This window comes from Apteryx mantelli, chromosome 14 (genome assembly GCF_036417845.1).
Source record: "Apteryx mantelli isolate bAptMan1 chromosome 14, bAptMan1.hap1, whole genome shotgun sequence".
Classification (NCBI taxonomy): domain Eukaryota; kingdom Metazoa; phylum Chordata; class Aves; order Apterygiformes; family Apterygidae; genus Apteryx; species Apteryx mantelli.
Genome location: NC_089991.1, coordinates 19797182 through 19811875, shown reverse-complemented (window position 1 = coordinate 19811875; position 14694 = coordinate 19797182). Strand labels below are relative to the sequence as shown.

Genomic DNA, 14694 nt, shown 5'->3' with positions numbered 1-14694 from the left:
TCAATTTTCATAATCTCCAGATTCATATTCTTCCTCATCCTCCTCTTCAGAATGGTCATAATAGGCATCGTAATCAGTGTTGTAGCTTGCACTTCTACTGCCAGCAGTAAATGCAAATGTGGAAGATGAACCTGCACACCAAGACATAATTGATTCCAGATTAAATTAGCTGTAAAAAGGAATGAAGAAGAAGGTAGGATTTTGGATTGGTACAGCAAAGTCAATGTTCCTCACTCCTTGTTAGTCAGAGAAGTAATATTTTTAAAAGAAAGTGGATCTATCCAATGGCTTGACCTCATACCAGTGAAGCTCGTGATATATGTCCCAAATTTTTATATCACATTTTAACATGTTGAAGATGCATTTAATTCCAAATACTAGTAAACTATGAGTTCAGTCCCCTGAAAATCCTCTGCACCTAAAGATACATCCAAAGCCAAAAAGGCTTTGAAAACCACTTACAGAAACAAGCTTGCTGATAAATAGAAGAGCCCTACATCAGGGGGCAGATACAGACAATGTGTCTTTATCCTGCATTTGCCAGCAAACCCAGTTTTCACTGCAGTCAGTAGGATGTTATCCTGCAGGACTGGGTCCAATGCAAAACAACAGCAAAGCTATTTCATTTATTTTTCCAAACACTATTGTTAAGAGCAACAACTGTTTCCTTTCTAACTTTTGAAAAGTAAACAGATGAGCAGAAGTGCCATGGTTCAAAGACTGCCTCAGCTCCAACAGCTGTTGCTCTGGGTGCAGAGCTCCTACTAACATCAAAGGGCTTGTGTAGGACAAGAATAGGGGAATAATACTTGTCTCAGCTCTGTGGCTATAAGCCACAGCTTTCTGTTACACTGGAAGATGGTATAATTTGCAGCAAAATATTACAATATTAACAATATTTTTTTTCCCAGAATTCCTACACACTTCTGACTAAAAATACCTAGAACTGAATCTCTTTGAAGGGGTAAAGTAAGAAAAACACACAAATAAAGTTCAAACATGGAAATCTTCTAGGTCATTTCTCATATCCTTCATTTCGATTCTGATAAACCCATACCCTTTGCTGGCTGTTTCTCTTACTTATGCATTTTTGTATTCTTCACATCCAAATAAAAAACAAAAGTACCATCAATGACTTTCAATCTTGCAGAGGCATATGTTGCACCATACTTATTCTTGGTATGGCAGATGTAGACACCCTCATCTGATTTTTTGAGGCCTTGTATCTGCAGCCAGCCAGTCACACCATACTTCTGAGGCCCACCTCTTGCCTTTGAGAAGACAAAGAAATAGTTGACATTAAGCAGCTATGAGACATGATGATATTTTTGATGCTAGCTTCAGGCATACTGCAGTCTACCTGTACCTCTGGCTTTGTTAACTTTTCTCCCAGGAATGTTATTTCTATTAAAAAGAACTTACAGTTTGAGTTATTTAATTTTAGCCCAAACTTTACAGCTATTTCTCGATTTCCTTGAAGTCCCTACTAATGCTATTCTACTCTTTTCCTTCAGGTTCAAATAGTGGCCTTCATAAAATTAGACAGTTTCTTTGCTTTCCTTTTGAACACCTCAGGGGCTGAACACAACCCAAATGGCAGGTCTCCAGAAACAGCATCTCACAAAGGAGATGTTGAACAACTGCTCTGGTTTTCTGGGGACATCTGCCAGAAGTATGCACCTGCATCAAGAGTAGAAAAACAGTTGCCCACAATCATCTTTCCCAGAATGAACTTTCTTTTAGGTAGTAGGCTAAACATTTCCCTTTATGTATTAACCCATTCTTCCAGAGCCATACATAAACAGAAGCTTCCATCTTTTCTGTGGATTATACCCTCCCTGTTATTTCTTCTACTCGGACTGCCAAAGCAATGCTCACTGCACTGGTTGAAATCAGGATTCTTTACATGATCAGAAGGCCCCTATTGGGAATCTTTCTATTGCAACAGTATTGTTTCTTGTTACTTGCCTTCAGATAAACTAGTCTGTGTACCAAACGTAGGAGAAATTCGCTGGTTAATCCCCCTTCTCCTTATCCCCAAACATAAGACCCACTGAGAACCCATGTTCTACCTGTACTGAGATATGGGCGTCATCTCCTGGCAGAAACATTTTATTCCCCTTTTTTTTCCATTCAAGGTGTGGCATAGGATAGGCTGACACCTCACAGCCAAAAATGATATCATTGCCTGTGAAATTCTGGGCGTCCTGAGGCGGCATAGAAATCACAGGAGCTGCAAAGAGCCGGCAGAGTACTTCATTAGAAGAGAGTGAGCAAAAAAACCCAAACAACGCAAATACAAGAGCATATAACATAAATTCCTATTTTATATGATAAAAACAGTTTGCCTTTTGCCATCTCACTTCAAGAACCAGTATAAAGAGTCCCATGATTCCCAATGGCATATACGAGCGTGAACAGCCTAACAACACAGACGGCTGTGGCAGGCTTCGACAGCATTTAAAGCTCAGAACGTGTTGCATCCCATTAAAGGGTGAACAGACTATTTAAAGATACATTTTTCTTATATATTCCAAAGGACCTCTCTGTCCTTTCTCCATGCAAACAGTCGTGAAACCTAAGCTGAAATTAAAGGTTTAGTTTGTGTCCCATGAACTGTCATTATGGACTCGACTCATCAGTCTAGCAACCAGTACTAGGCTAGACCTTCAGAGGAAAGTACAAGAAATTCTGTAGTAGCCAACTGTAGAATAACATGATTATAGATGACAGTTCTTCTTAATTTCCATTACATTTGGGTTAGCTTAAAATTTAAAATACTGAAATTGCTAGGTCATAAAAATTGCTTTTCTGTGTACATCATTGCTTTGAACTTACTAAAGTCTTACCTCCCTCAATAATCCATGGAACTCATTGCAACAAGTTAACAGAGTAACAGTATTATTTTTAATAGGTTTTACACTTATCTTTCGATTTCATCTGATGTTCTTGTGCTATGAAACATGACTAATAAAACTACTTGCAATCCAGTTACTTGTATACATTATGTTTATTACAGTTATTAGATTTCTACTTACTTGTTTCCTATCAACCTCTTACCCTCGTTCTTCTCCTCCACTTACCTATTTCCTCTCTGAATTATCCTATTCCACTTTATCCCAAAGAAAAAGCTGATGTAAACCGGCAGAGGGAGCCAATCCAGGGCTTTGAAGACATTAAGAAAATAAACATCTCCTGATGTATTCTCACATGATTTAAATACATAGCCCTCTATAAATATGTATGAACATACTAAATATTAACAGTAGAAGACATGTTCCTTAGCAGCAGTGGAGAAAATAACATATCTACTGTTATCACAGCTTTCCTTCTTTTGGTAATCTTTTTGCATTTTTCCTCATATATTTATCCTCAGCAAGAAATGTTTTTCATTCTAAAGTATGTTTTCCTTCTCTTTTTATTTCCTGGCCAGTTTTTATAAATGAATATATTTTCTAGGCCATTAGACTTATTAGACTTATTGACTGTTTTCTTTTTTTTTTCATAGACAAGATGTTTGGAAATGGAAACTTCTGGTAACTAGCAAAAATATTTTTACTTGCAGTATTTGAATCAATAAGTAGATACAGCATTTATGCATCAGCATCTGAAATTATAACATTCTGTACCAGGTTTCCAAACAATGTTTCTAATACATGCTATCAGATTTTAACAATTGATTTCTGTGCAGAAAATATCAAATACATACTGGTCAAAATTAATCACAAATAAATTATCCAGAAAAGTGTCTATTTTCCCATTTATGCCTTTCTTGTTAAACAATCCTGGTACTCTTCAAAAATAAGATTGTCAAACTTACTTACTAAGATACTTAAACCCTTAAATTCTTATTCTTTCATGGGAACTGGATATTCACAACCTGTGTACTGTTTCAAGAATCTCACATTCAAATCAATGTTGACTGAATATCTTGGATAAGAATTTTTTTTGCCTATGAACTTATCGTGTAGAATCTGACGTTAAAATTCACATTGAAATATTAAATTTCAGTGCAACTGCACTGATTTTAACGGTACTAACCACTGTAATTAAGCTTAATATGTAAGAAGAAACCAAAATTTGTACATTGTCTCACATTAGTTTTTTTAATTATTCCTATATAGAGATAGAGTGAAAAAACTTTTTAAATAGGCGGTTGACTGGTTAGTACCCCTGCTGAATTTTGGGAAGCTTTTGTTTCTGTACTACCGCAGATGCCCTGCTGAAGTACTGGCCTTACCGAGATATTCCCAAGACCAGAATCCTGCTGATGTGCCTGGGCACCAACAGGGCTCAGCCGTGCACGGCTGCCTACGCTGGCTTCACCGTGCCATGGAAACACATGCTTAGCCTGAGGGACATTAAGGTCTCATTGACAAATCTACTTCATAGTTGTTCACATATGAGAAATTTGTCTAGCACTGCCTACCATACGCTAAGGTGAACTCCACACTAGACATACATGTTTCTTCATTAAACGTAAAGAGCATCTAGATGATAGCTCAGCTGGAAATGTCTAGATGCCGTGCGAGTCCCACCCAACTGAGTACACGCAAACATGTGCTTTAGGGCTCTGCTGGACAAGGGCAGACCAGCTTGGCATCATGTGAGCTCAAACTCACAGCAGATAGGAAAGAGCACAGTTTTGATCAGATCAGACTGCCTTTCTGAATCTGAACAGTCACCAAATACTCACATTATTTAACCAAACTTGAAGTACCTTCAGAAATAACAAAACACAAGTATTACAGCAGAAAAGTGAAGTCATGGTCTAGTATTTTAAGAGAAAATTTCAAACTTCATTTTTGAGTGTTTTGTATTTTGTGTTCAGCCAGCTTCACCCATGCATACCTCTACGTACTTTTTATATAACTGCGTCTTTGAAAAACAGATCTTTACTGGTATGATAACCAATCATTTTAGTGCCAAGAGTACATAAATTTTTCTTGATAGCTATAGACTGCATCCTAATACCTCCATGTCTGATTTGATGAAAATGGCAGAAATTTTGGTGAGTTAGTTTGGTTTTTACCCCAAATTTACATTTAAAACAAACTGTTATGTGGCACAGCTAATTATAGCGAGAATCACTGCTAGATTGTTCTGTTGCTTTGCTAAATCATCAGCAAGAGAGGTTTGAATGGGGATGGATTAAGTGTGGAGAATCTGTATATAATCAATGTACTTAGTAACCTTGGTAAATTATTAGAGAAGCTGATCAAAACTAGTCTTTGCAGAAAAGAAGGGCTTTTTTCACGCTGTTACTTTAGGGAGCTTGGCCTTTTTTTTTCCACTTGCTTTTTCTTTTTCTGGTGATAGACAAAAGATAAAAGGCTATACTCTTCTGATGAAAGGGGTTTATTGTTATTTATTTATTCATCGGTTGCTGTATACAATTAATCCATTTGGCATCAATAGGACACAGCAGATGCTTCAAAGGGGAAATAACAAAACAAAGTACTTGGAGTTGAGCGAAAGTTATATTTATAGAACGGTACCAAAACCCCATAGTGTTCAGTGTTTGTTTCTCATGCAAATTGGAGCCAGCGCAGAGGCAGTGCCACAGCTAGGTTGCTCCTCGTGGGGCCTGGCTCCCCGTTGCCTTTTGTCATCAGCTGCAGCCATGTAAAATCAGTGCGAGTCACTGTGCCCTTTCACATGCCCACGGTGCTGCTTCAAATACCTGCTGTGGCGACAAAGGGACTTTCTGCTAGACCCCTAAGGGGGACGGAGGCAGGGTGCCACCGTGGTAGCACCTCCATGCCCTGCTGCTGGCCATAGGCTTGACTGAAAGGCTCCAAAACGCAGTCTATAAAACCAGCCTGGTCAGCCCCCAGCTCGGAAGAGGTGGGCAGAGGAGTCCTTCCATTCCCCCCCTGCCGGGGAGGCGAGCACCCACAAACGCTCTGCTGCAGCCAGGCTCATACACCAGCTGGGCGCTTTTCTCTGCAAGAGTCACTGTTTTGCTTAATTAAACTCTGCACAGCAGAGAGAAGTCTGAATTTTTCCCCAGGCTCCTATGCAGTTCAAGCTAAGCTATCCTAGGAAATTTCTGCGTGTTCCTGAGAGATGGTTTGGCCTTTGGGGGAGATGGGGAGCACTGGGAAAGCCCTGGGGGTGATGCCTGCGTGCAGAGCAGTTGAGCTCGTCTTTACTGCTTGCTGTTAAGCGCCTCAGAGGGGCTCCAGGGCCTGGTGGATGACGACACCACCAGTTAAAAATGCTAGCGCTTCCAAATTAAAGCTTTTTGTACATAGCCAGGTCTGTTTAATTATTCAGCGTTAACCATTGCTTTGAGCCTGTATGCCTCAACACCTGCCTCTACTGCAAAGTTAAGATCAGTTGTCATTTGAGTGGCACTTCAAACTGAAATCTTCCTGGAAGGGTTACGCTGCAGGAATTAGTGCTCTTTTAATCCCAGATAAGAGCATCCCCCCAGGACCTAACAGGCTTTCAATCATGTTATTAGCTGATTTGCACTGAGCTTTCTGAACATCTTTTTACTGATGAGCCTCATTTCTCAGTTTAATGCCATAACGGCAAATAAGGAATTCTTTAATGGATGTGTCTCTTGCAACTAGAGAAAGAAGAAAGAAGCCTGGTACTAGCTGTTCATCACTTTGCCTTTTCAGTACTCAATATCCAGTGTTCATTCAATATAAAAACACTGCATACAACCTAAATTGGAGACAACAGACTGCTAGTAAGGAGTGGGTAAAAGGTACCCAAGTTACTCTCATACATAGACCTTTGCCAGAGATACAATTGTGGATGCAGTTTTCCCAGAACTGTGACCCATTTGTGACCCAAAGACATCATCTACTGATTTCATTTGAGAAAATATTTCATTAACTTTAAGAAAAAAAATTCTTATTCGAAAGAACTCTGCTCACTTTTCCCTTTTCATTTTATATTCATGTGACTTAGGTGTTTATGAAAGGTCCAGGAGTAAAGACTTATAATCATGCAAAGAATGGATACAGCCTCTGAGCAGGAGGGAAGACTGTCCTGTACAACCTGGCTAAGAATCCTCCACTGACAGTCTTCTCCTCAGACTGCAGTTCATGCACTCAGCATGATTGTAAATGTCTTTAGGGAAATTGTTTTGATTTGATTTTGTCCTAATATTTGGATTTCCAAACCACAGGTACCTGGATTTTGTAAAGATTCCTAAATTGGATTATTTTGAGATATATATATATATATAATATATATATATTTACAAGAACAGACCTGTTTAATTAAGCCCTATCTTATTCTAGTTCCTCTAGCTCACTGATTACGGTGTATAAGCACAGGTAGACATATGTATGCGAGGTCTGTCTTGCTCTCACTCTATTAATAATAATCAGGTCAGTCTTCATATAGTAATAGTTATTTGTCCAGTCCCCCCTCACCTCGTCATTTAACTATCCTATCTGTTCATCTAGTCCCAACTACACATAAAATTTTTGTAAAAACGGTTGCACACTCTGCTTATTCAGAGCAGAGCTGGTCTGTAGTGGCCATGTGATATAAAATCCACTAGGCTAATATAGAGGCTTATAACGTACAAGATTAAACACTGACTGCTGAACTGTTTAAGCACAAAGTAGTATCGTAACAAAATAATGAAATTATGACAAAAATGCAGTATTAGTTTGTTACAGTTAGACTGAAGCATTTAGTAACACATCTAAAAATCAGATTCAGCTCTTTCTTTAGTTTGAAAGCATCTCTGTACATGTTACCTGATTCACATGGTCCTTTATGTTTCACACTGATATTTCCTCTTGTGGCATAAGCCATGTTGAATTGACAGATGTTCTCATAGGTTTTTCCTTCAGGTCCGCAGACGCTCTCTTGAGACTTGCACACGCACTGGGGTTCAGGCACCTCCCCAAACCTCGCTTCATCGGCATCCAACCTGCACTCTAGGTTGTCTCCGCACTGCCCGTAAAAATGATTGCCCTGGTCCAAGTCGCAGATCTGACCTTCCACATTTCCGCATTCAGGACAGCAGCCACAGCGATCCAGTACGGTCCCGGCTGGACAGTGTGTAAGCTCAGAACAAAGTGCCAAATCACATTTTCCACAACTATCTCCTTCCCTTAGCAGTCTCCACCAACCTCTGTGGTATAAGGCAGGGAAACTCTGAGAAACCTGTACCAGTACTACCAGCACAGCTATAACCACCGGGGGCTTCATCTTGAGAATGCAACAAACAAGCAGGAAAGGTCCTTGGAGTAAAGCCAGGAGAAAAAAAGGCAAGCGAGTGAGAGAGAGAGAAACGTCACAATCCTTTTTTGTTTTAGAATACCAATTCTACTGCAAACACAGGCTTTAAGAAGAAATTAGCATCAGATTCCTAATCTGGAACTGATAAGAAAAGGCATACAGACCCACCGGCTTTCCTCTAATGCAGGCTGGAATGTGAGTATTACTCGCACGGAGACCAAACTGCCCCTTCTGACAGCTGAGCTGAAGCTTGCAGAAAAGCTGTTTGCTCAGTGTCTCCTTGAGCCAAATTTGCAAAGCATTGCTCTATTGAAGCTGCATTATATTGCAGCTATTGTAGAAAGGGGAACAGGGTAGATTAGTGGAAAATGAAGTGAAGTGATGTATTCCTCTGGGTTTTTTTGCTCATTGGTTGAAAGAGAAGGTCACAAAAAGACAAACGTGGGTAGAAAGTAGCACCCCAGGTATCAGGATATGCCCATAGGGCTGAAGCCGTGCTCTGGAGTCTGGAACAAGGTTTAACACCAAATTTCACCCATTAACACTCTCAGCTACCTGTTTCTGAATTAACAATTTGCTTACGGACTCTTTACAAGCGAGAGACAACCCAGGACAGCTGGAATTGGCTTTGAGCTCTTGGATTTAAGCTGATGGGTGCTTAGACCCATTGAAGAACCCATTGTTCTCACTCCAGTTAGCTTCTTTTCGGTGTTTATGGGTTGGTTTGCCACCCAAAATAATGTGGTCCACATGTTTGGCTCTCAAAACAAAGTGCAAGTGGTTTAGAGTGCGGGCCAACCCAAGCGAGCTGCCGCAGCGTCTTCAGAGCACGGCAGAAGCAGGCTGTGCTGAAGTTAGATGCCTCACTCATCTCTCCAGAGCACTTTTCTGCTTCTGTTTCCTATTGATGTACTTACATGGGGAATTATGAAGGAAGATGAAGGAGGTGATTGCGATTTACCCTGTATTTTTTCTGTACATGAGCTTCCATTGATTTAGGGAGATAGGCTTGCAGAGTCATTTCTGGCCCTGTCTTATGCTTTGCTTTGTAGAGCTGAGGATTTGGGTATGCTCCCTGCTATTCCTACCTCATAGCAGAAAGCTCCCCTCCCTCACAGTGCAAAGTGGAAGATGTCTCATCTGCTGTGTTACCACTGTTCAAAGCACGTGCAGCTCAGTGGAGACACATCTTACTATCCATTGGAGACAGAGGTGAAGCATCTTGGGTTCATATACCCTGCAGGCATAGCTCAATATCAAGGGTCAATGATCACCACTCCTTACAAATGAAACATCTTTGTGTGCTAGTTAGCCTAAAATCACTCTATGTGCATACAAGGTAAAGGCTTAAAAAGTTCATTTACAACTATAAATAAGACTAAGACACCGTTAAAAAGGCAAATGAAATAAAAGAGAAATCATTCTTATATCTACTTGCCCCAAAATCATACACAAGTGACTTTTTTCTACTTTTCTTTATCCGTTTCGCTTAGCTGCTTACTTAAGCGCAGATAAGGATGCCTTTTGTTGTACCAGCCTTACCTCCTCTGGTCATGTCTGTAAGGGCAAATCTTAAGGGGAACGTATGTTTACTGTCCTTCTCAAACATATTTGTGGCATTTTCCTGAGTCCAGCTTCACACCTTCTGCATCAGCAGAGCTTACCTCAAGCCTCGATATGAGTAGGAGATTGTTTTGAGATCACTTCCCTCTCCAAACACTGCATGTAGTGTGATGTCCCCCTTGCCTGCCTTGGTGGAGCCCTTCTTCAAACTTGCCAGGAGAGACCTACAGGACCCTTCTTACCGCTTACGTGGTGCCTGGGCACATTCATCTTCTGTGCTGTTGCCTGGCTTTGAACACAGAATCAGACTGTAACGGAGTAAATTATGTGTGTAATCAATGCTTTTAACATTGAGAGTCAGAAAAAAAGTAACCAATGAATTTAATGGGAAATTGATTTCATGTCCCACCTTCTTATTCTGCTTAATGTCTTTTATTTCACACTTCTTCATCAGATTTTAATTGGACGTTTTAGTTTCGCATTATAGGGTTTAGTCATCACTGTCTATTTTATTATTTGTGCCTACAGCTGTGGGGGATGACTATATAAAGGACAAGGATTTGCTGAGCCTTACACGAAGTTCAAACTGGATGTGTTTGTAGTGGGACCCCACATATGCAAAGTGGAGCCTAGGCAGGCAAGGACTGCAGGCCAGCACTGCCCAGGATAAGACTGAACTTTGCACACCTCCTTCCAGATAACAATGATTTAAGAACTGGAAAAAATAAATATGCAAGGTCCTACGTCCTGCCGCTGTCATATAGTGGTTGGCACCAAAAAGTCCATGGTAAAGCAACATCAACAAGACTTCATGCTGCCACTGAGGAAACCTGTCATAAATGTGCTAGTAAGCATTTTTTGCATTGATCCAACTAATACAATCTGAGCTCTTGGTGGGTTTAGCCTGTAAATTAAAAAGCAGGCAAGCCTGTGGTCTCATTTGACCAGGTGCCACATGATAGTCTACAGCTGAAGGCTGTTTTGCCCAGTGATTCCTAGCTCACCTGTGACAAGCTGAGGGGAAGCAATGTGGAGCAATGCAAACACAGGGCAGATGTGTTCAGAGGTTCGTAGTAAGGGTTGGGAAAGTGTGGGAGCAAGCGCAAGGAACGAGAGAGTCACATTTGGTCTGTGAAGCGTAACGTATGAAGGTACAGTCCCATCTGGTTCAGTAATAAAATATGCGTTATTTCAGTATGCCTCTAATCCCGGAAGCTTGCTTGGTGGGCATGGCTGAGAAACAGCATTGATTTTCGTCACGAGTCCCAAACTACCTGAACTGCTCTGCAACTAACCTAGTAGCCTGGCCCCAGAATGAAACACAAGCAATAGTCCCTAGCAGCGCATTAGCGTTGCTGTTGGAGCAGCAAAACGAGCAGCAAAATGCACTGACTCTTTTGCAGACATCATCCCCCAAACATTGCCAGGAAGACTGAAAACCAGGTCAAACGAGCCCCTCCGCTGAACCTCCAGAAGCTGCTCCCCCCAGACGACGCTCTGAGCAGGGCTCGTGCTGCCGGGATCGAGCCCCAAGCTCACGCAGGTGCTGCTGACGGGCAGCAGGAGACCAGCAAGGAGAGTGCAGCCATGCGCCCCTCAGGAGACCCAAAACTCACACGTGCTTGCACCACTGTGAGCTGGATGTCCACGGAGGTAGGCAGCTGCAGTGCAAGCGGGGATTCTTCTACCGCCAACTACAAAATAAGAGCAGCGCAGTGAGTAATTTCTTTAACAGGCAAACTGAAGAGCATTAGTGTCTCCTTAGTCCCAGCGTGGGAGCAGTGCTGGACACGGAGCCCGCTTTGTTGGGCTGTTTCCATGTGGCACAAGCAGAATGAGGAGTTCTTCCAGGTTTCTGCAGAAGGGGCAATATTTGAGTCAGGCAATGGGCAGCGAGTGAAAACAGCAAAATTGCCTGCTCTTCCAGTTCACTCAGACTGTTTCTTCCACCAGAACAAGGGCAAAATCTTGCAGAATAACTTCTTCAAGTGAATAGTTTAGGAAATTGTATTCCTGTTCATTTCCTGCCTTCTTGTGGCCCAGTGTTATGCTAAGCTGCTGTGTTGTATTGCATTATTCATCTTTGCAGGGTAATATAAGGTATGTGGCTGATGCAATTTGAAATCCTGTTGCTAGCAATTCCTGAGATACTGTTCTTTCAGACAAAACACTGTTCAGGTGACCAAGACTGTGGGCTTATTCCCAACATCTTTATTCTGTTTCTATTTGCATCAGTGGGAGTTTTACTTACGTAAAGGTCTCCAAGTCTGGCTGCTGATCTCTGTAAGCACTCAGCACACGTTTCAGACTCACAGGGCAGTTCTTATACAGACTTGTGCAGGAGCCCCTGCAAAGAGTAAGGGCAAAGCGCAAAAAGTTTTGAAGTTACTGTTCTGCCTTCTCTGTCCCTCACTGGTTCCCCTGCTTGAATAGGCAAAGTGGAGTTTGTAAACCATAATGCTCTGTCTGTTAGGTTGTATTTACTACCTGTTCTTGAGGTTTATTTGGAGAGAGTAAATCTTAGCTGACTCCACTCATTTCCATCCAAGAAAGCTTACATTTAGCTTATTACACACACAGAAAAAGAATTAAAGAAAATCAGTGTTTAGTCTGTTACAGTGGGTAATAGCAGATGGCTGCAGGTGGCTCCTGCTGTTGGGTATATGCCGTATAATGCATTATGTGATACTATGCCAGCCCTGTAGGATACCTTTTTTCTCTAGAGTATCTGGCATTGAACTTCATTTGAGGTATTCAGAGAACATTCTTTATTTCACTTGCTGCAGGGGCTGCTTGTGCAAATGTGATAGAGATGTCTCAGAGCTGCACCCAGAAAATGAAACCGCTTTACTGTGAAAACGGTGACATGAGCCACCTGCCTTGCATCTCCCAAGGGTTTGGCAGGCCCTTCCTGGGATGCACAGTGCCTGAGGCTGTGCCCTGCTGGTTTTATAGGGGCCTCTCTCTCCGCTGACTCCACTGCTGTTACTGATACAATGCAGCGCAGAAGCAGCTGTTGCTTATGGAAGCAAAATGGTATTGGAGAAATGGTTTCTCAGGTCATTTTACCACTTTCCTGCAACCTAGCCCTAAAAGCAGAAAGTATGCTGCCACCTGAAAAGGATACTTTATTTTGTAGAAGCAAGCGGATGGCAGCAAATGGTGGAGATTAACGACAGATGAGGCAAAAGTGCTGGGATGCCATTTGTGGGTTCCCAGCAGAACTGCTGACCTGCAGCGGCACAGGCAGTCCTGGCATCTCTCAAAGTGTCCTTTTTGGGTGCCAGTCCTATATGATGACACATAGCTTTCATGAATCTCATCATTAGTGCTGTGAGCACATGAAGTATAAGTTAATTCTACTGTAACATGATTATTAAATCCATTAATCAAAGGCAGGAGATCCGTAATTAACTTATTCTCCAGCATCAAGTAAATGATTCTACTGTGTGCTTTAAGAAAGCAATTGTTCACTAGCATGCAAAATACAGTGGGGCTATTAGACCATAAGGCTCCGTAATTGTATAATTAAATTATAAATTTTACATATTTTAATCATATGGCATATATACTTAAATTGTTTTCTTCATAAGCTTAAAATAGAGAATCATTATTATTATTATTATTTTTTTTTTAGCTCTTACATCTAATGTAACAAAAAAAAAAAGCAGTAATGGTTGCCTGTTGCCTGGAAGCTGACTGTTACCTTGTGTGGCTTCAGCCAGGCTTTTGGTGACTCAGCTTAGCCCTATCTCTAGCAGTGGCCGACTGTAGATTTTTGCCGTTTCACACTTCAGCATTGTTGTCAGTGGTGACTGTAGGCATTCAAATTTCAACCTGCAAAGACCAAAGAAGGGGCTGCTAGCACTGTTCTAGCCCCAAATGCTTGGGCTTGATTTATAGAGGCTTACTGATTCCATTTCACACTAGTGAATCTGCAAGTCCCTTTTCACAAGCTAATCTTGCCTTCCAAGGGACCAGATATTTCAAGGGGTCTTTTCCCATCTGCTTCACTTCTGTGCTATACTTCAAGAAAACCAAATTTCTGAAAGCTTTATAGTTTTAGTGGAAACACCTTAGCCTTCTATCCCATAACAAGAAGGTGACACTGAAAACATCTGGGGAGTCAGCACGAAGTAGTCAAGTGTTCTCTGAAGCCATTCTTTTAAGGGGTGAGAGGTGTCTCCAGTCTCCCTCCTCGGGAGGGAGGGAGGCATGAAGGGTCTCCCGCCTTTCGCCTTAATTTTAGACAGGGATGACAAACAGGGTTTTGCATAGACCCCAAGGTTTTCAGATGTCATGATTTACTGCAGCAGAGGCCATGTAAGCAAACATTGCCTTTTGCTAAAGATGCTGCCTTGTTTCACTGCAGGAAGGTCCAGTTTAATGCAGGGTGAAACAATCTGTGTGTCAAACGCAGTTGTTGTCTGCATTGACAGTGACACACCAGTGCTAGCGGTACCGCGGTGCTTCAAAGACACCACAGCTCAGGGAAAACAAACCAACCCTCTTTCTAAAAACAGACCAAAGGGAAAAGGAGGAGCAAGGCACATCCACCAGCTACGAGCAGCAGGAGAGAAACGGGGCAATGGGCTGGTGGCGGACGTGCCGGTGGCTAGAGATGTCCGTGTGCACCTAGCGCTATTCTCAATGCCTCCCAGGTGCGACTCGCACCTTCAGCAGTAGGTTTGAAAACTGGCCTAGTCATCACTGACCTGCAATGAACAACTTCTGAGCATTTGGAGAGGGGCCAGAAGATTGGAGAGAAAAAAAAGATGATGGTGTTGGCTCTGACCAATGTTTTGAGGTACATCCATCCAACGACGGCTGAAAAATAACGTTAGTTCTGGCCAGTGGCCACCGAAAGCAAGGCGTGCTTGCATGTATCTGTCCATCAGCTCCCCACCACAGAGA

At 41.8% G+C, this 14694-nt stretch overlaps 1 protein-coding gene across 1 annotated transcript; it reads right to left on the bottom strand.

The window, feature by feature from the left end:
• Window positions 1-8187, bottom strand: LOC106488062 (kazal-type serine protease inhibitor domain-containing protein 1-like). Its single transcript, XM_013946899.2, has 4 exons — window positions 7731-8187; window positions 2073-2233; window positions 1127-1271; window positions 1-131 (listed from the first exon to the last, which is right to left on the bottom strand). Exons 1-4 carry the CDS (start codon window positions 8185-8187, stop codon window positions 1-3), a joined length of 894 nt encoding a protein of 297 aa, XP_013802353.1.
• Window positions 8188-14694: the final 6507 nt, after the last annotated feature.